At 54.5% G+C, this 19,263-nt stretch overlaps 2 protein-coding genes across 3 annotated transcripts in view; both read left to right on the top strand.

Moving 5' to 3' along the window:
* LOC122450106 (beta-galactosidase-1-like protein 3) overlaps positions 1-2,560 on the top strand; it is a 31,246-nt gene extending 28,686 nt beyond the window's left edge. The window contains exons 18-20 of the mRNA XM_043482265.1: positions 354-470; positions 576-634; positions 1,849-2,560. Of these exons, the coding sequence (XP_043338200.1) occupies positions 354-470; positions 576-634; positions 1,849-2,114 (442 nt within the window). The 3' untranslated portion in view covers positions 2,115-2,560. The remainder of the gene's footprint in view (positions 1-353; positions 471-575; positions 635-1,848) is intronic.
* Positions 2,561-8,670: 6,110 nt separating this feature from the next.
* The window catches only part of LOC122449783 (beta-galactosidase-1-like protein 2), a 37,409-nt gene continuing 26,816 nt past the window's right edge, over positions 8,671-19,263 (top strand). Inside the window, exon 1 of one of the 2 annotated variants that reach the window (XM_043481790.1) lies at positions 8,671-8,785. In XM_043481790.1, coding sequence (XP_043337725.1) covers positions 8,703-8,785 — 83 coding nt within the window. In that variant the 5' untranslated portion in view covers positions 8,671-8,702. The remainder of the gene's footprint in view (positions 8,786-19,263) is intronic. The other variant, XM_043481791.1, reaches the window with a different exon arrangement.

Raw genomic sequence — 19,263 nt, forward strand, 5'->3', positions numbered from 1 at the left:
CCATGCCCGGGAGCCTCGGCTGCCCCCGGGTGGCGGGGGCTCTGTGCCCCCTCTGGATTCCCCTCCGCGCTCCATGCCCGGGAGCCTCAGCTGCCCCCAGGTGGCGGGCGCTATGTGCCCCCTCGGGCTCCCCTCCTCACTCCATGCCCAGGAGCCTCGGCTGCCCCCAGGTGGCAGGGTCTCTGTGCCCCCTCTGGATTCCCCTCCTCACTCCATACCTGGGAGTCTCGGGCTGCCCCCGGGTGGCGGGGTCTCTGTGCCCCCTCTGGATTCCCCTCCGCGCTCCATGCCCGGGAGCCTCACCTGCACTGTGCAGTGACTGTTCCCGGATCTCCAGCCTGCTTCCCTTGCAGGGCTGGAAGCACGGGTGTGTGTTCATCAACGGCCGTAACCTTGGGCGGTACTGGAATATTGGGCCTCAGGAAGCGCTTTACCTGCCTGGCTCCTGGCTCCAGCCGGGCACCAATGAGGTGGGTGGCCCCAGCGCCCCTTTAGGGCTCAGACCCGCCCTCACCCCAGGCCTGCTCACCCTGCGGGGCTCACCCTTTCTTCCGCCACCCTGCCTGTCCTTCCAGATCGTTCTGTTCGAGAAGGAGAAGAGCAGCTCAGATATCTACAGCACAGACATCCGCAGGTGGGTGGTACCGGGTCCAGACAGCCTTCTTCACTGACCGAGTCCATCCCCAGGTGCACTTTCAGGCCGAAGATTATATCCATAATATCACACAGCATTGCCTACAGTAGCAGGAATTGAAAATATCCTAAAAATCAACAGGGAAATCGTTATGTTTATTATAGTAAATTCATGTGATGCTGATTTCAGCCTTTGAAGAGTCTCCAAAACCTTCAGTGAAAGATTTGCCAGTTAGACGCTCAACCTGCAGCATGTTTTAGTCTTTGCTCAAAAGTGCTTCTGGGGCAGATATGAGTAAAATGAACGTGCTTTATTTCTGCCTCTCCATACTCAGCTGGGAGAAACGGACCTGTCTTTGGCTGAAGAGAGGGTGAAGAGAGAGCGTATTGTATGTTCTGTCTGGAGACTCCTGGTGTGTGTGTGTGTGCATGTGTGTGTATCTGTGTGTGCATCCATTTGTGTGTGTATGTGTGTGTATGCAAATGTGTATATCTCTGTGTGTGCATGTGCATGTATGCATGCACTTGTGTGTGTATGGGTCTGTGTGCATTTGTGTATGTCTGTGTGTGAGTGTGCATGCATTTCTGTGTGTGTATGTGTGTGTGCATGTGTGTGTGTGTGTGTGCATGTATGCATGCATTTGTGTGTGTACGTGTGTATCTGTGTGTGTGTAGTTGCGGAGGTACAGGGGCAGTGAGCAATGTCTTCAGGCTTTCCCTCCCGTCTGTGTGTCTCCGTGGTGGTCTGCTGGGTCATCCAGTCAGAGAAGGAACAACAGTGTGATTGTTGGCTGTGACACGCGTGAGACAGCAGGGCCTGGCATGGAGCATCTGTCATGACTCCTGAGCCGTCTGTGTGTAGTCAAAGCTCTTACTGGTCGAGGACAGATATTGGTGAGAGAAGCCCCGCGGTCGTGAATACTGCAACCAGCTCTCTCAAAATGGCAGCACTGGGAGGCAGTCCCTTACAGCCCTCCCTCCGTGTCTGAGGGGACTGATTCCAGGACCCCCGACGGTGCTCAAGTCCCTTACAAAACTCGGTGAGCAGACCATCTGCATATGATGCACACACATCCTTCCCTGTACCGCACTTCAAATCCTCTCTAGATTACCTGTAATACCTAATACAATGTAAATGCTACGTGAATAGTTACTGACCCGTGATAAATTTAACTTTTGCTTTTGGGAATTTTCTGGAATTGTTTTCCCGAGTAGGTTTCGATTCTCGGTTGGTTGAGCCGTGGATGTGTTACCTGTGGATGTGGAGGACCAACTGTGCTTATAATCCAAATACAGCACCTGGCTTGAACTCAAAGCAGCGCACCAAAAACAGACTTATCACTTCGTTATGTTGTGTAGAGGTTTCAAGAAGTTTAGCAAGTAATCTGGTGTCCAGAGGGAAGAAGGAACCATCCTGTTTGGCAGGAGGAGAAAGTGAGACTGCCTTCTACTCCACTGTTGGGAATGGCTGGCTCGACTAAGGAGAATTCTACCATGAACCATACAACTCCTACAAAGGACCTTATTATTGTCTGGGGCTTTAGACTCAAATTCATGGAGTCTGTGGAGAAAACCAGAAATCAGAACCATCAGATCACAAGAAAATATTATACCTCAGATATGATGTATACATCATTTCTAAACATGAGAACTATGCCCAGATGGAAAAACTAAGGCTCAAGGAGATGTGTCTTTTTTTGATGACTATTGTGTTTTTGATTCACTCTTCTTTTGCTTTCCTATCTCTGTTCTAATTATTTTCTATTGTTTTAAATTGTGTATCTAAATGAGGTGATGTGGGTTTACTAAATTTACTGTGATCATCGTTTCGTGACGTATGTAAGTCAGATCATTATGGCGCACACCTTGAATGTATGCCATGCTGATGTCAATTCTGTCTCAATAAAACGAGGAGGAAGAAAAGATGCAAGAGCCCATTTCCTTCCAGAACCGCAGTGGTGCCGGGATGGAGGCAGGTATGTCTCATCCACCGGTGCATTCTCAGCCTCCAACACAGAGCACCAGCTCAGTACGGCGTCCGGAGCAATCTGACCATGTCTGTCGGGGGTAAAGGATGTGAAGCGTTTCAGGGGAGGGTCGCAACTGAGGGTCACTCAGTCTTGGTATATTCTGAGAGTTGCAAATAACCTGTCACACCCGGGTCTCCCTCATTGCAGGCAGATGCTTTTACCCTCTGAGCCATAGTCCAGGAGGGTGAGAGTGTATGAAAGTTCTTAATAATTGTTTTCGTAGATGATATTGATAGTTTTCGTAGGAATCTTTAACCATTGCTTTATTTTACTTCAACTAATGCAGTTTTAATGTTTCACTTTGTGGCGTCTCCCACACGCATGCCTACATCTGAAAGCGGATGATCAGATACTCAAGACAGACTCAGAGGGCACAGCTGGTGCTCACCGCCGACAGCTCACACGGCTTGTATCTGCAATCGCTCTGCCACCAGGCAGGCGTGCTGCTGTGCATGGCCCCGCCTGCTCACCCCGGAGCCCGCCTTCCCCAGCCCTGGCCCACCCACGACACCCCCTCAGGACGTGGCTGCAGAGATGCACCACATCCATTCTGCTTCGGTGCTTTCCATCTCTTTGATCACGATCGCATATCTGTGTCCAGTCTGCAATTTCCTTCTCCCACCCGAAGTGGAGATGAAAACTGGTCTGTATCCTTGACTCAGGGTCACAAGCCACAGCTGCTTTCCTATTTCTCTTTTCCTCTTGCAGCAGATATCCTTGAAGGAGGCTTGTCTGCTTCGGCCCGAGGCCCCTCGTCCTCCCTAGCCCGTTCCGCTGCCCCAGCCTCTCCACACCTCCCTGCATCACAGTTGCCAGAGTCCTCGGTGGACCAAACCCTCCGCAGGCCAAGCAGCTGGCCGGAGCTGGGCTTCTGGGCCTCTGGACAGGCCGACCCTCCCAGTCTCCTCCATCCCAGGGATGGCAACCCTGTTTCCTCCTCTTTCTCAGGCCCAGCATGATGGAGTCATTCTCGAACCCTCCTTATTTTTTCTCCCCACAAACGATCCAGGAATCAAAGACTCCTCCCCGTGCCAGGCTGCCACTGTCTCAGCACACGGACATCTGCAGTAGCCTCCGGTCGGTCCCCTTTCTTGTACTGCTGCCCACTCCTGGCATCCAGATGACCTTAGGAAACGCAGTGGATGCCACGCCCAGAGCCTGCCCTGGCTCCTTGGCTCATTGAGTCAGAGCTCTGCAATGGAAGGCCTGCCTGAGCGGTCTTGGTTCCCCTGGCCTCCTCCCTGCAGGCCTGGACCCCGGGGCATTGCCCCCCGGGGCCCTCTCTGCTTGGCCGGCCCCTCCTCAGCCCCGCACACAGGTGATGACTCAGGGCTTTGCTTGGCAACGCCCGCTCGGTGAGGCCTCCTCTGTACATGGCACCCCCGACACCCCCTTCTCTCGTCCGCTTCCTTCATGCTGTGGAATTGGGACATGGGCCTTTTGTGGAGTTTGTACCTGGACCAACACCTGGAGCGACAGGTACAAAGGCACGGCGGTACAGCACGAAAGATGACTGCGAGCGGTTGGAGCAAATCATCCACGAGACACAGAAAGGCCACAATGCAGCTGCCGCTTCTGAGGTGCCGGGCGCGATGGCGGGGTCCCTGCACACAGCACCACCGGGGGGAGCGCCTGCTCCCCACGCCCAGCCCCACCCTGGACCAGCCCCCCAGGGAGGAGCCCCCCTACTGCTCTGGCTCCCTGAACTGCAGCAGGGGGCCCGGTGGGCTCCCCTGAGCCCTCCTCTGGCCTCTGGCCCACCCACAGGTTAAGAAGCCCAGGGTCGGTGTCGCCTTGAACACAGAGGACTGATTGGTTTGTGCATTTTCGCTGTTCCGCTTCCTCAGCGGGGGCAGACGGCTCCGAGAGAGGGGCCACTGAAGCCTTCCCAGCACCCGAAACAGTGCTCCGCACACAGCGAACCCAAACGCTGTTGATCCTGTCTGGATGAATGAACGCTGTTGAGTCAGATCTTGCTTTTCAGTCGCCCAGAGGCTGAGCTGCAAAGTGGCCTTTGGGAACCGCCCAGGCCAGCGCTGGAGCCGGTGCACCCCCGGCAAACACACAGGCCCCCAGCACCCCAGATGTGCCTTTCTGGGGAAGCCTTGACTGACCGTCCCAACTTGGACCCATTTTCCTTTCTCGTTTCCTGAGAACAAGGATTTTATTCTTTTTTTAAAAAAATTTTTAATCGAAGGCTTATTGCTTTACAGAATTGTGCTGGTTTCTGCCAAACAGCAACATGAATCAGCCGCAGGTATATACATGCCCCCTCGCGGACAGCGGTTTTCCGCGTTCTTTTCATCCAGGGCTGAGATGATGCTCACTTACTCCCAGGCGGTCCCCCTGTGCTCCCACGGCTCCAGACTCTGGCAGCTTGACATGGAAACTGGGCTCCTGGTCCTCTCCTCACCTCTCGTCCACCCTTGTCTCCACGGCGGGTAGCGGGAGAGTCCTGGGAGGGGAGGAGGTCAGCAGTACCTCGTTCTTTAAGGACCACTTGTTTCGTTCTGTTTTCTGCACACCGGCATGGGGAAGTTGGCCTGTGCAGGTTACCGTTGCGGGTATTAGGTACGATCTGCACACACACCACTGTTTACAGCCCCATTGGCCGGGTCACTGAACTGTAGCCTCCCTGCCCAGTGATGTGAGAATTCCATGCTCTGCTCAGGGTCACGAGCAATCAAGCATTCTGCAAAGGAGTATCTTGAAGGCATCTCTTGCTACTCTTTTAAGAACCCGAAATCTTGGCTCCTCAGCAAACACGTCTGGAGTAGCACCACCTCTGCAGCGCCGTCCAGGTATCACTGAATCCTGATGGAGTAAATGTGTTCTTAACCCAGGAGTAGGGCATGTCTACAGGTCTGTAGCTCTCAGCAGGTTAAGGGGTAAGGATTTCTTCTGTAGCACTGAGTTATTCACAATTTCCCCCATAAATAAAAACAAAGGACACAGGGCTGGGCTAATTATTTCTTGGTTTTTATAGCCCATGTCGACAAGTTTAATATCTGAAAAAAAAAAAGGAGAATCTGATACTGTTTAAATAGTTTAAGGATACCCTGGTGTTTAGTGGACTGTGCTATTTATTCATTTATTACTTTTGCAATAATTTGTGTGAATCCTAGCTCACTTAAAAAATACATTTGTTTATTTGACTCTGCCAAATTTTAGTTGCTGCTTGTGGGATCTAGCTCCCTGACCAGGGATCAGACCTGGGCCCCTTTTATCGAGAGTGTGGATTTCTCGCCATTGGACCAGCAGGGGGGTCCCGGGACTGTGCTGTTTGCTGCTCAGCAGCGTCCCCAGGAACCAGGACAGGTGTGTCTGGGACGCAGGCGGGAAGGGCCTCACCTGCAACCCCTTCCCCGTGTGTCTCCTGGGCCGTCTCTCACTCCAGTTACACCAACACACTTTTATCACAGTCTTAACACCTATCAGGCAATTTTATGTCTTAAAAAAAGTGGATAGAAGATGCTGGCTTTGGGGCGTGCGCTCAGGGGGAGAGTCTGCGCCCTGGAGCCTTGAGGGCGGCTCCGGCCTGGGCCAGCCCCAGCCACCCCCCACCCTCTGCCACTGCACCACGGCTTCCGCCTGCCTGTTTGTTCCTTCCTTTCTGTCTCTCCTGGGTTTAACTTTCTCTAGCTGACAAATATCTGCTTAATGCTGGAAAAAAACTCTTCAAAGTAAACGCAGCTTCTCTTTGTTCCAGAAGTAAAACCTCATTGTGTTCCTAGCAGCTTTTCAAGTCCAGAGCTCTGTGCAAGTGCAGCATACAGTTTTAAAACATGCAGTGGTGTGTGTGTGTGCCTGCATGTGTATTTTCTAGAAACTCTGATGCTGTGAAAAACATCAGCCTCCCTAGACATGTTTCATATTTTCTTTCAGTAAACTCTGAATTTTGTTCTTGGGATGAGTCGGGCTTGTGATTGCTAGAAAGCATAAATTTGCCCAAATATCATACAACTTCCTTTGTGACATAATTCTGTGCCAAAATAAGACTTTTATTCATCTTTTCCTAAAATTTGAGGTTTATCTGGACATTTTTTAAATTAAAAAATTGAAAGTGGTAGGAGTGAGGACCAGAACAAGTGGACCCTAAGGCAGAGAATATTTCAGTTGGCCCCTTGCACCCATCTCCATGCTATTCAAATGTGTGCCAGACACATTTGTCTAAAGAAAATCTATAATGTTTTGGCTTTTTACATGATCAGTTCAGTTGCTCAGTTGTGTCCAACTCTTTGCAACCCCATGGACTGCAGCACGCCAGGCCTCCCTGTCCATCACCAACTCCCAGAGTTTACTCAAACTCACGTCCATTGAGTCGGTGATGCCATCCAACCATCTCATCCTCTGTCGTCCCCTTCTCTTCCCACCTTCAATCTTTCCCAGCATCAAGGTCTTTTCCAGTGAGTCAGCTCCTTGCATCAGGTGGCCAAAGTATTGGAGTTTCAGCTTCAGCATCAGTCCTTCCAATGAATATTCAGGACTGATTTCCTTTAGGATGAACGGGTTGGATCTCCTTGCATGCAGTTCAAGGGACTCTCAAGAGTCTTCTCCAATACTCCAATACCACAGTTCAAAGCATCAGTTCTTCAGCGCTCAGCTTTCTTTATAGTCCAACTTCCACATCCATACATGACTACTGGAAAAACCATAGCTTTCACTAGACAGACTTTTGTTGGCAAAGTATTGTCTCTGCTTTTTAATATGCTGTCTAGGTTTCTTCCAAGGAAAAGCTTTATTCTTTTAATTTCTTTAATTTGTCTTTTATTTATTTTAATTTATTTAAATTTAATTTCTTTAATTTAAATGTCTTTTAATTTCATGGCTGCAGTCAGTATTTGCAGTGATTTTGGAGCCCCCCAAAATAAAGTCTCTCACTGTTTCCATTTCTTCCCCATCTATTTGTCATGAAGAGATGGGACCAGATGCCATGATCTTTGTTTTCTGAATGTTGAGTTTTAAGCCAACTTTTTCACTCTCCTCTTTCACTTTCAAGAGGCTCTTTATTTTTTTTCATTTATTTTTATTAGTTGGAGGCTAATTACTTTACAATATTGTAGTGGTTTTTGTCATACATTGACATGAATCAACCATGGATTTACATGTATTCCCCTCAAGAGGCTCTTTAGTTCTTTGTTTTCTGCCTTAAGGGTGGTGTCATCTGCATATCTGAGGTTATTGATATTTCTCCCTGCAATCTTGATTCCAGCTTGTGCTTCATCCAGCCCAGCATTTTGCATGATGTACTCTGCATAAGAGTTAAATAAGCAGGGTGACAATATACAGCCTTGAGGTACTCCTTTCTCGATTTGGGCTTCCCTGGTGGCTCAGCTGGTGAAGAAGCCGCCTGCAATGCAGGAGACCTGGGTTCGATCCCTGGGCTGGGAAGGTCCCCTGGAGAAGGGAGCAGCTACTCACTCCAGTATTCTTTCCTGGAGAATTCCATGGACTGTATAGTCCACGCGGTCACAAAGAGTCGGACACGACTGACCGACTTTCACTTTCACATGATAAGTCACTATTTAAAAAACTTTTCTCTTCAGCATTTGAACTGCTTTAAAACACTGCGTTGGCTTTGGAAACCTTTCGCACCTATCTCCAATTCAGCGCGCCGGGGGTGACTTTACCCGCGTGTTCAAGTGTGCAAGGGCTGAGCAGCGCGCGCCCAGGAGGTCAGCTTCTGTTTGCACATCTCCAGCTGCAGTGTCTCTGCCATTCAGAGAGACTCTCAGGGACAGGCCCCCGGGAGGGGATCTAGCGCGCGGTGACGGGGCTGAGGACCGGAAACCGCCGGGCGCCCCCGCCACTCTCCGCGAGGCCCCGCCCCCGCCCCGCGGCCCCGCCCCCTCCCCGCGGCCCCGCCCCGCCCCGCCGCGCCGCCTCGGGGCGGGCCCTCGGTCTGCAGCCAATGAGCACCGGCGGGCCAGGAGCGCGGCGGCTTGTTGCCTCGGCGACCGGCGCGCGGCCCCGCCCCCGCCGAGCCTCCCGGTCGGGTTCGGACTCCAGCGCCAGTGGGTCCGGCGCAGTGGACGCACGATGCCCAAGTGGGGCGCGCGGCGGAGGCCCGGCCTCCTGCTCGGCGCGCTTCTGCTGATCGTGTGCCTCCCGGTGCTCCGCAGGTGAGCTGACGCCGCGTCCCGCGCACCTGCGCCCGCGCCCGGAGCCGGCCCGGAGCCCCCAAGGGCAGTCCCCACGGGGCGACCCCCCGGCCCCGTCCGACCGGAGCGCCGGCGCCCGGTCGCTCTGTGCCCCCGGAGCCCAGGCGCTGCACGCCCGGCCCCGGCGTCTGCGCCCAGCCGGGGCTCCCCACCCTCCTGCGCAGGGGGTACGCGCAGAACTGGCCATCAGACAGGGGCCAAGCGTGCGCGCCCCGAATTCTCCTGCCGAGCCCCAGGCCCACTGCTTTTCTCCGAGGTCCCCACATTTTCTGCCAAGCCTGCTGCGAGGTTTCTCTGTTCGGCTGAGGTCAGAGCTCCAGCTCCGTAGGGTCCACTTGCCCGGCCCAGCGCGGTCCCCAGGTCTCTGTCCCGCGGGTCCTCCAAGCTCCTTAGTCTGGGTGTGGTTGCCCCGTTCTCAGGATGCGTCTTCCCCTTGCCCACCACCAGCTCACCAGCTCACCCCTTCCCACTCCCCATTCCCTTATAACATGTTATCTGGGGTTGCGTTTGGGGATAGAATGCTTTACCCACCACCTATGCCTGTGCCTGAGCCTAGACTTTTCCTACCGACTCTGTTTATAGGATTTTACAGCTGTGACCCTATCTCTCAGGTCAATGCCTGGAACTTTCCATATTCAAAATGTCCAGTGTTTCGGGAAGTCAGGCAGGGACGCTGGTGTTGAAGCTGAAGGCTGAGCCAGTGGACCTGCTGCAGGCACACTGCCCTCAGCTTTATCTATTGCTTCTTTCTGTGTCCTTGTCACTCCTCTGGGAGACTGCGATGTTTGGGAGGGAGCGAACTCTTTCCCTTTGCACCTTTCCAAGTCTGAGGTGTCACCTTTGTTTCGGAGGTGACGAGGGTGTCAGCATTGTTTGGGAGAAGGAAATGCTTTTCTGGGGCTCGGAAAACTTCAGGGCATCCCGTTTCCCCAGCTGCTCCCAAGACTTTTCCATCCTGTCTGTGATCTCTCCCCTTCCTCTTTGAGAACTGGTCCTAGCCCTTGGAGGCACAGGGCTGACGCAAACCCCAGAGTGATCCCTCCAGGCAGAGGTGGCAGGAGCCTCTGGCATACACCCATGTATCCAGGAGACCACACCCCAGGGAGAAAGGCCCGCCGCGCAGGAGGGGCACGTGCTTGGATGCTGGAGGTCAGAGAGGCAGCAGCCCTTGGGGAACCCAGACAGGTCATGGGGAGGGGGATGGTGGCTGAGACAGGCTCAGGATGGGCCAGGCAGGTACCCTGACAGTCTCCAGGAGGAGGCGCAAGAAGGGGGCGGGTGCTTGTTGGGGTCTGGAGGGAGAGGAGGTAAAGAAACTGGGCTCTCGCAGGCGAGGGAACCTGTGTCCATCTGGCAGCAGGAAGAGTTGGGTCCGTGGAGCAGCCTAGACGAAGGGCAGCGGCTCCTGCCCTGGCAGCGGTGGGGCGCGTTCAGCGTTTAGGAAGGACACCGCGTTCCTGCTGCGCCTTCTTTCTCGGCCGGCGAGCCAGAGGCCAGAGAAGCTTGGGCTGGGTCAGGGCTGCCTCTGAGGTCCTCCGGAATACTTGTCTCCTTGCGTCTTTCGGGCTGCCTCTCGCGGGTGCCTTCCGCCCAGGTCCCTCTGTCCCACTTGGGCTGGACACCGAGACCTGAGTCTGGAGGCCAGAGCCAGCTCCCTCCCCTGCCTGATGCCTCGATGGCCAGGTCACCCGCCGACTGGGGCCTCTCCCAGCTGTTGGGAACGTGGACGCGGTCCCCAAAGTAGAGGTCACGCGGGGATGGGCCGCAGAGCCGGGAGCTCCAGGTCAGGGGCGGCTGTGTGGGTGGGGGAGGGGCTGCTTGGTCGCAGCCTTTTTTTTTTTTCTTCGTGAACTTTTACCTGGATTGGTTCGTGGTCAATCACTGCTGTTTGCTGACATCATATCCAAGAGAAGACTTTTGAGGAAGATTTCAGCCTTTGGTTTTTTAGCTTGAACATTGGTCTTAAAAAAATCACCTTGATGGCAGTATAACCGTCGTGTAATCAGTCGCACGTGTAGCAGGTGTGTCTGCTGGGTTCTGACACATGCACCATCCGTGGAGCGACCACCGCAGCTGTGACAGAGTGGGTGTCCACCAGCCCCGGAAGCTCACTGGTGCCCCTGGGTCCCATGCTCGCATCTCCCCAAGAACACTCATATGCTGCATTTGGCCTCAGACACTACCTGGCATCCTCTCAAGCTTACAGAGGTGTAACCCTCTGCCTTGGCTGACTTTCTTCACTTGGCGTGTTTCTTGGGGTCCAGGGTGTGTGTGCTGGGTGAGCCTCGGCTCCGAACCTCTCCTTCTCCACAAGCACAAGAATGCCTGCCTGGTGTGACAAGGGCGTGGTTCCCGTTTAGGACCTTCCCTCAGTATCTGCGCCTCACTGAGCAACCCCCAGGGAGCTCTGTGTCTCTCTAAGCTAGAGGTCAGCTGCAGAGTCGGCAGGGCCAGAGCCGAGGTGGGCCGCCTGCATCGCCTCCCGAGGGAGGTTGTCTTTGCTGCTCCCGCCCTGCCAGGGTCTGGGTTCCAGAAGGTCGCTCCTCCCCTGGGAGGGGGAGGAGAAGGACCTCTCAGGCGACCCGGGGACATGGGTCACAGCCTCGGAACCAGGTCGCTCTCTTTGGTCCCCTCCTCTGAGGGCGTTGAGTGCCGGACCATGTCCTTCCAGGTATCTGTGAGGTCACGGGTTTTATGGGCTTCGGCTGTTCCGTACGCTGCTCTCCGTGGGGCCCAAGTCATCGCTGCTGGAACGCTCCAGGTCTCACGTTCTGGCAGCAAAGCTCTCAGCCCGTGGGAGTGTCACCCCTGACACACCTGGGGAAGGGGGGCAGGTGTCTGAGACCCTGTGCCAGAGGAGAGGGTGGGTGCTGAGGGTCTGTGACTGGGGGACCGGGATCTCAGCAAATGCGTGGACGCTGAAGGTCTGTGATTGGGGGACTGGGGTCTCAGCAAGTGCGTGGACGCTGAGGGTCTGTGATCGGGGGACTGGGGTCTCAGCAAGTGCGTGGACGCTGAGGGTCTGTGATCGGGGGACTGGGGTCTCAGCAAGTGCGTGGACGCTGAGGGTCTGTGATCGGGGGACTGGGGTCTCAGCAAGTGCGTGGACGCTGAGGGTCTGTGATCGGGGGACTGGGGTCTCAGCAAGTGCGTGGACGCTGAGGGTCTGTGATCGGGGGACTGGGGTCTCAGCAAGTGCGTGGACGCTGAGGGTCTGTGATCAGGGGACTGGGGTCTCAGCAAGTGCGTGGACGCTGAGGGTCTGTGATCGGGTGACCGGGGTCTCAGCAAGTGCGTGGATGCTGAGGGTCTGTGATCAGGTGACCAGGGTGCCCCAGAGACCAGCCCTGAGGCCTCCGGAGCCTCAGCCCCCCAAATATCAGGACTCCGGCCAAGGAGTCCTCTCCTCTTGGAAGGAGCCAAGGAAGTAAACATGCTTCATTTCCATGATGCGACTCCAGTCCTCTCGTGTCACCTGGAATGCTCTTCTGGTGAAGCGGCAGGAGACGCCAGGGCTCAGAGACCCTCTCAGGACGCGTGGGGTCTGAGGGCACCAGGCCCCGTCCAGCATCCAGCAGCGGGGGCTTGCTGCCTGCTCACCATTTACTTTTATGTTTGCTTAAATCGATTGGTCTGGCTGTCAAAGGCTGTGTTGAGAGTCCCCCTCGTGTGCTGCCTCTCCTGGACGAAAGGGCAGTGGATTCTTAGAGGCTCGTGGTAAGAAAGCGGGTGCGTCTCAACGGGGGTGCACAGGAGACCCTTAGTTACTGCCCCTGCTCCCGCCCCCGCCTCCCACGATGGTTGGCGGGGCTGTTCCTTTCAAGAGCACCTTTGCGTTGTTCTTACAAACAACGCAAGTTATTTTGTGACTAGGTCATCTAGGAAGAAGGATGAAGCCTTCAAATAAAGTAAAGGGGAAAATGAGGTCCCTGGGTTCCCATCTCCCCGCCCGGAGGTGGCCCCCATCATGGAGATGCTCAGGGGTGTCCCGTGCGTACGAAGACGGCTGTAGGCGGCACTCTATCTGTCCAGTTATTCAAACTGCTCCCTCCTGAAAGACATCCATGGCTGCAAACCAGGCTGCAGTGAACGTCTGTGGGTGAGATTTCTGAACTAGAATCTCTGACTGTATGAGGCGCTCATTTTAAGTCTTGATCGACATTTACATTAAGTAAGTAAACAGCAGATTCTCTTTCTGTTGGGTCAGCCTGAGCTCTGTGGTCTGAGGGTTAGATCTGTGTGTCCAGTCTGTGTCCTCTAAGAGCTAACCCAGCTCTGTCTGTCTCAGGAGGTAAGTCCCATGGGGTGGACTTTGAAAGCAATTTATTTAGGTTGCACTTGTTCGGTCCAATCCTTTTCTTCTGATTCCTCGAGTCTTCGAGATCAGAGTCTTGTCATGGGGGCGCCTGGAGGTTTGCTCACAGAGCTTTCCCTTCTGGGCACATCCTCTGCCGCTGCTGCCAGTGGGAACGTTCCCCAAAGTGAGAGCACGGGGTCCCCTGACGTCCGGTCACTCTGTGCTGTTCGTGTGTGGTGGAATCCGAATGAGGGGTGTCACTGCACGACGGGGTCTTGGGGTCTCCTCGAGTAGATATTGTTCACACATGAACTCCTATGGGCTTTAGACAGGGCTGCTGGCCTGGCCTGCGGGGCCAGAACTCCCCTGCTCACCAGGTCCTTCCCACGGGGATGGGCAGGGGTGCCAGGAGCGGTGGGCACAGGCCTGCGGATGCTGCCCGATGGATGGAAGGCCAGCCCTCTGGAAACAGTTAACGCCTCTCCCAGCGAAGCAGGAGCCATGGCCTGGTGCACACGGCCAAGGAGTGCGGCCACGAGGCTGGGCAGACCCGGGCAGAGCTGCAGATCTCGGGGCTCATGGGCTGATGCAGGCGGCACTCTTCTGGAGTGGGGGTGTCAGAGGCGCTGGCCAGGAATGGGGAGGGGGTGGATCCCTCCCCAGGCCCCCAGCCCCCGCTGACTGCACACAGCTGAAGGCTGGTGAGACCCCAAGCCCCCAGGTGGGCGGTTCCGGAGACCGGGTGGCTGATGAAGCTGGGCCTCAGGAGCGTGTGGCCACATCCGTCTTCAGAGTGATGAGGAGAAGCGTGTATTTCAGTCCCAAGTGTGAGGGTGTCTTCATCGTGTTCTCCTGGGTGACAGCCTCAGGCACGGCCACGTGGATGGGCGGTGTGTTTTCACGGTCAGCATCTTTAGAGCGAAGCCCTGGACGCAGACTCAGCGGAACCTCACCAAGTGGGCACCGGTGTGCGTTATGTGCAGAGACAGAGAGGCATCCAGAATTCAGAAGAGAGTGTAGATGGGAGCTCCTGCTGGAAGGAAGGCAGCGGCCCTGGTCTCCGCAGAAAGTGTCATCAGGGCACGTCCCTGGTGGTCCGGTGGCTGAGACTGTGCCCTCGTGCAGGGGGCCCAGCTTCTAGCCCTGGTCAGGGAACTGGATCCCGCATGTGGCAACTGAATGTTCTGCGTGCCACATTGAAAACTGAAGATCCCATGTGCCACTGCTAAGCCCCAGAGCAGCCAAATAAATAAATGTTTTTTGTTTTCTTTTTAGTTTCATCAGGAATGAACTGCTCGCGGGAAAGCAGCAGTAAGCAGGGCTTCCCTGGGGTTGGTGGGCTCCGAGCGCACAGGCCTCCGTCAGAAGGAGAGGCCCCTGCCTGAGCCCACCACAGGCCCTGGTGCCTTTCTCAACCGTGGCTCGTCGGCTGCTCGGGAAGCCGGAGGTGGTTATTAGTGTAACGAGCAGCAGCACTGATGATCATCGTCTGTATTAGTGACTGTTTACGTTGTTGTTTATGGGGCTCTGACATGTATCACTTCGTTCTCTCACAGTGTTCCTTGGAGAAACCCAGCATTTGTTATCCTGGTTTTCCCGGTGCAGCCGTCCCTATTATTAGTGTATTGAGGACTTGTTAGTTACCTACCAGAAAGTCCTCCTTGGAGAGACCCAGCGTTTATCACCCTGGTTTTCCTGGTGGAGCCATTCCTATTATTAGTGTATTGAGAACTCATTATTTACCTACCAGAAAGTCCTCAAAGCTGCTGGTTCTCCAGTGTTTGGCCTTTGATAGCAACTCCAGCTTTGCTCTTTTCAGTGTTAATTTTACCCCTCTTAATGAACACCGAGAGGAAGATTTTTTTAATCTAGAAAATCATAGGATCTAGAGAGACGGGTAAGGAGAAGCCCCACCCTGGAGGAGGCTCTGCAGATGTGTTTCAGAGGACAAGCTGCAAGGCTGCTGATCTCAGGTCTACCCTGGGGAACGGCCACAGTGCAGACTTGGACTCAGTAGGTCCCAGTAGGGCCTGCGTGTCTGCGTTTCTGACGAGCTCCAGGCGTGGCACGGGCAGGGGAAGGGCACACCTGGAGACAGAGCCCAGTGACTTGTCATCCACGGGGGCAAGGGGTCACAGAGAGCCATCTCCCACCCCACCTGCACCCCTGCACCTGCCAGGTGGGGGAGGCCCTCACAGCTTTTGGGGAGATGGGGTTGTGAACAGATGTTATGTCAGTGACTTGGGGAACTCCCAGGAGCTTTTCTGTTGAAGTTCTGGCCAGTGATCAGGGACTGCTTCCTGGTGGAATGATTGCTCAGTGGGGGTGTGTGTGTGTGTGTGTTTGTATGTGTATTTGTGCATTCACCGCTGGATGGTCAGTGATCAGTGTGCCGTGTGTGTCTGTGTGTGCCCGTGTGTGTGTGTGCCCGTGTGTGTGAGTGTGTGTGTGTGCCCGCGCACTGCTGGATGGGCAGTGATCAGTGTGCACGTGTGTGTGTGTGTGTGTGTGCACTGCTGGACAGTCAGTGACCAGCAGGCCCGTGTGTGTGTGTGTGTGTGTGTGTATGTGTGCACTGCTGGACAGTCAGTGATCAGTGTGCGTGTGTGTGTGAGTGTGTGTGAGTGTGTCTGAACTGCTAGACGGTCGTGATCAGTGTGCCCCTCTGTGTGTGTGTGTGTGTGAGTGTGTGCACCGCTGGATGGTCAGTGATCAGTGTGCGTGTGTGTGTGTGTGCACTGCTGGATGGTCAGTGATCAGTGTGCCTGTGTGTGTGTGTGTGTGAGTGTGTGTGTGAGTGTGTGTGAATTGCTGGACGGTTGTGATCAGTGTGCCCCTGTGTGTGTGTGTGTGAGTGTGTGCCCTGCTGGATGGTCAGTGATCAGTGTGTGTGTGTGTGTGTGCCCGTGTGTGTGTGTGAGTGTGTGTGTGTGCCCACGCACTGCTGGACGGTCAGTGATCAGTGTGCCCCTGTGTGTGTATGTGAGTGTGTGTGCACTGCTGGATGGTCAGTGATCAGTGTGCGTGTGTGTGAGTGTGTGTGCACTGCTGGATGGTCAGTGATCAGTGTGCGTGTGTGTGTGTGTGTGTGTGTGTGTGCACTGCTGGGATGGTCAGTGATCGGTGTGCGTGTGTGTGTGAGTGTGTGTCCACTGCTGGACGGTCAGTGATCAGTGTGCCCCTGTGTGTGGTGTGTGTGTGTTGTGTGTGCACTGCGGATGGTCAGTGATCAGTGGTGCCCCTGTGTGTGTGTGTGTGTGTGTGTGCACTGCTGGGCAGTCGTGATCAGTGTGCATGTGTGTGTGTGCACTGCTGGACGGTCAGTGATCAGTGTGCGTGTGTGTATGTGTGTGTGTGCACTGCTGGAGTGGTCAGTGATCACTGCTGGATGGTCAGTGATGTGTGTGTGTGTTGCACTGCTGGATGGTCAGTGATCAGTGTGCGTGTGTGTGTGTGTGCACTGCTGGATGGTCAGTGATCAGTGTGTGTGTGTGTGTGTGTGTGTGTGCACTGCTGGATGGTCAGTGATCAGTGTGTGTGTGTGTGCACTGCTGGATGGTCAGTGATCAGTGTGTGTGTGTGTGTGTGTGTGCACTGCTGGATGGTCAGTGATCAGTGTGTGTGTGTGCACTGCTGGATGGTCAGTGATCAGTGTGTGTGTGCGTGTGTGTGTGTGTGTGTGCGTGCACTGCTGGACCGTCAGTGATCAGTGTGCCTGTTGTGAAGCAGAGAATCTGCACGCAGCTCTGCCCCTCCTCGCCTGGGTGAGTGCGGGGAGGTTAGGTGAGGCTGAAGGCCACGGAAGCCCGTGCAACACGATGCGTGAAGGAAGGTAGAGTGTGTTCTTTGGAGAAGATGTGCTCAGAGAGCGGGGAGACCGTGCTCGGCTGTGGGTGAGCTGGAGGCCTCCCACGAGCAGCAGGAGCTGGTGCCGAGCCAGGCGCAGCCCGGGAGGCAGGCGGGGGCGGGAGGCGGCCAGGCGGTGGCCACGGAGCTCACAGGCCTCCTTGTGCCATGCTGGGGCTCACGCTCCAGGGCGGGTGGGCAGGGTCCTGCAAGGCCCAGGTGGTGAGTGTGTCCAGGTTTGAGGACCCTGCTGTCTGCCGTCACGTCACTGAGCCCGAGCAGCACAGACTGTGTAGACAGGTGGCAGGTTATCAGTAAAATTATGGATGCTGAAATGTCAAGTTCAATACAACTGTTTTATGTCCCTAAGTATTCTTCTTTTGATTTTTTCCAACCATTTACAAATGTGAAAACTGTTCTCAGCTGGCAGACTGCACGCAGGCACAAGGTGGGGGGGCGTGTGGAGTCTGGCGTCTGCAGACTCTTGGCTTCGGGCAGCTGCCCAGTGGACAGTGCTTTCACCATGAAATTGACAACTGAAATAAGATGACTTGGCACAACAACCAGCACGTTAAAGATAGTGAAATGCTGAATTAAACAGAGAAGGCAACGGCACCCCACTCCAGTACTCTTGCCTGGAAAATCCCGTGGACGGAGGAGTCTGGTAGGCTGTAGTCCACGGGGTCGCTAAGAGTTGGATACAACCGAGTGACTTCACTTTCGCTTTTCACTTTCCTGCATTGGAGAAGGAAATGGCAACCCACTGTGTTTTTGCCTGCAGAATCCCAGGGACGGGGGAGCCTGGTAGGCTGCCGTCTATGGGGTCACACAGAGTTGGACATGACTGAAGCGACTTAGCAGCAGCAGCTGAATTAAATGGGAAAGAATGGAAAGATTGGGATTGTTCATATCAGGGACACAAAAAGCCTACTGAAGCTATTCTATTTGCAAAGCATGTTAAAATGAATTAATTTCAAACAGTGAGAAGATGCTTTTGCTGCTTGTAAGATACATCTTTGACAGCAAGTCTCGTTGAGCCCGTCCCTGCGTGTCCCGTGGACAGCATGCCTTGTGGCTCGTGAGGGCTGCCTTGCCACAGGCTCTTTCGTCGTACTTCCCTGGTGTCCGACCCTCGTGCAGCCCTTGTGAGCACTTAGGACAGGTGATGGCCGCAGTTGCTGGGGCACGGCCATGCCAGGGAGCCAGGGTCTGCAGCCCCCAGCGATGGCACTACCAAGGGGAGGGCCAGGGCTCACGTCCAGACTCTCCTCTCAGAGATCCTGCTTTTGTTTCTACATCCCTGTGCAGGTGGTCATTTGGGAGAACTATATTTTTAAATTTCATTTTAAGTCACTTGGAACATGGAACTTTTTGAAGAAGGAAGCCACTGATAGGTTTACAGTTACCCACAGATGACCATTTCACAGTCTCCAAGTGTATTCCTCCCCCATCCACTGGTGACCGTAACTTTGTGTTTGTTCTTTTACATTCGTGATTTTAGTTCTATTTTGTAAGTTCATTTGTACCACTCTTTTTAGGGTCTACATTATAAGCAATATCATATATTTGCCTTTGATTGGCTTTACTCAGTATGAACTCTCTAGGTCCATCTGTATTGCTGCAAGTGGCGTTATTTTGTTCTTTTTGTGGCTGAGTAATATTCCTTTGTACCACATCTTTATCCATTCATCTGTCGACGGACGTCTAGGTGGCTTCCATGTCCTGGCTATTGTAAATAGTGCTGCAATGAGCGCTGGGGTGCATGTGTCTTTCTGAATTATAGGGCTTCCCTGGTAGCTCAGCTGGTAAAGAATGTGCCTCAGTGCAGGAGACCCTGGTTCGATCCCTGGGTTGGGAAGATGCCCTGGAAAAGGGAAAGGCTACGCACTCCAGTGTTCTTGGGCTTCCCTGTGGCTCAGCTGGTAAGGAATTATGGTACTACAGCTATACGCCCAGGAGTGGGATTGCCAGATCATATGGTAGTTCTGTTTTTAGATTTCGAAGGACTCTCCAGACTGTTCTCCACAGTGGCTGTCCCTGTCGCTGCCTCTTATGTCTCGCTTCAGCAGACGTGCAGTCACTGTCATTGCGGGGGAGACATCTCAGTTTCTGTCCCAGTCTCAGCGAGGACCAGGTGTGGGACCAGCCGGGTCTGCACAGCTGAGGAGCACAGGCTGGGGCAGTCCGTCCACACTGCCCGTTACATGGCCGGTCAGACCCGAGCCCGTGGCGTGGAGGCGGGGGGAGAGATGGCCTCCACACACGCCCGTGGCCGGTGAGGCTTGGGCGGGCAAGA

This window comes from Cervus canadensis, chromosome 11 (genome assembly GCF_019320065.1).
Source record: "Cervus canadensis isolate Bull #8, Minnesota chromosome 11, ASM1932006v1, whole genome shotgun sequence".
Classification (NCBI taxonomy): domain Eukaryota; kingdom Metazoa; phylum Chordata; class Mammalia; order Artiodactyla; family Cervidae; genus Cervus; species Cervus canadensis.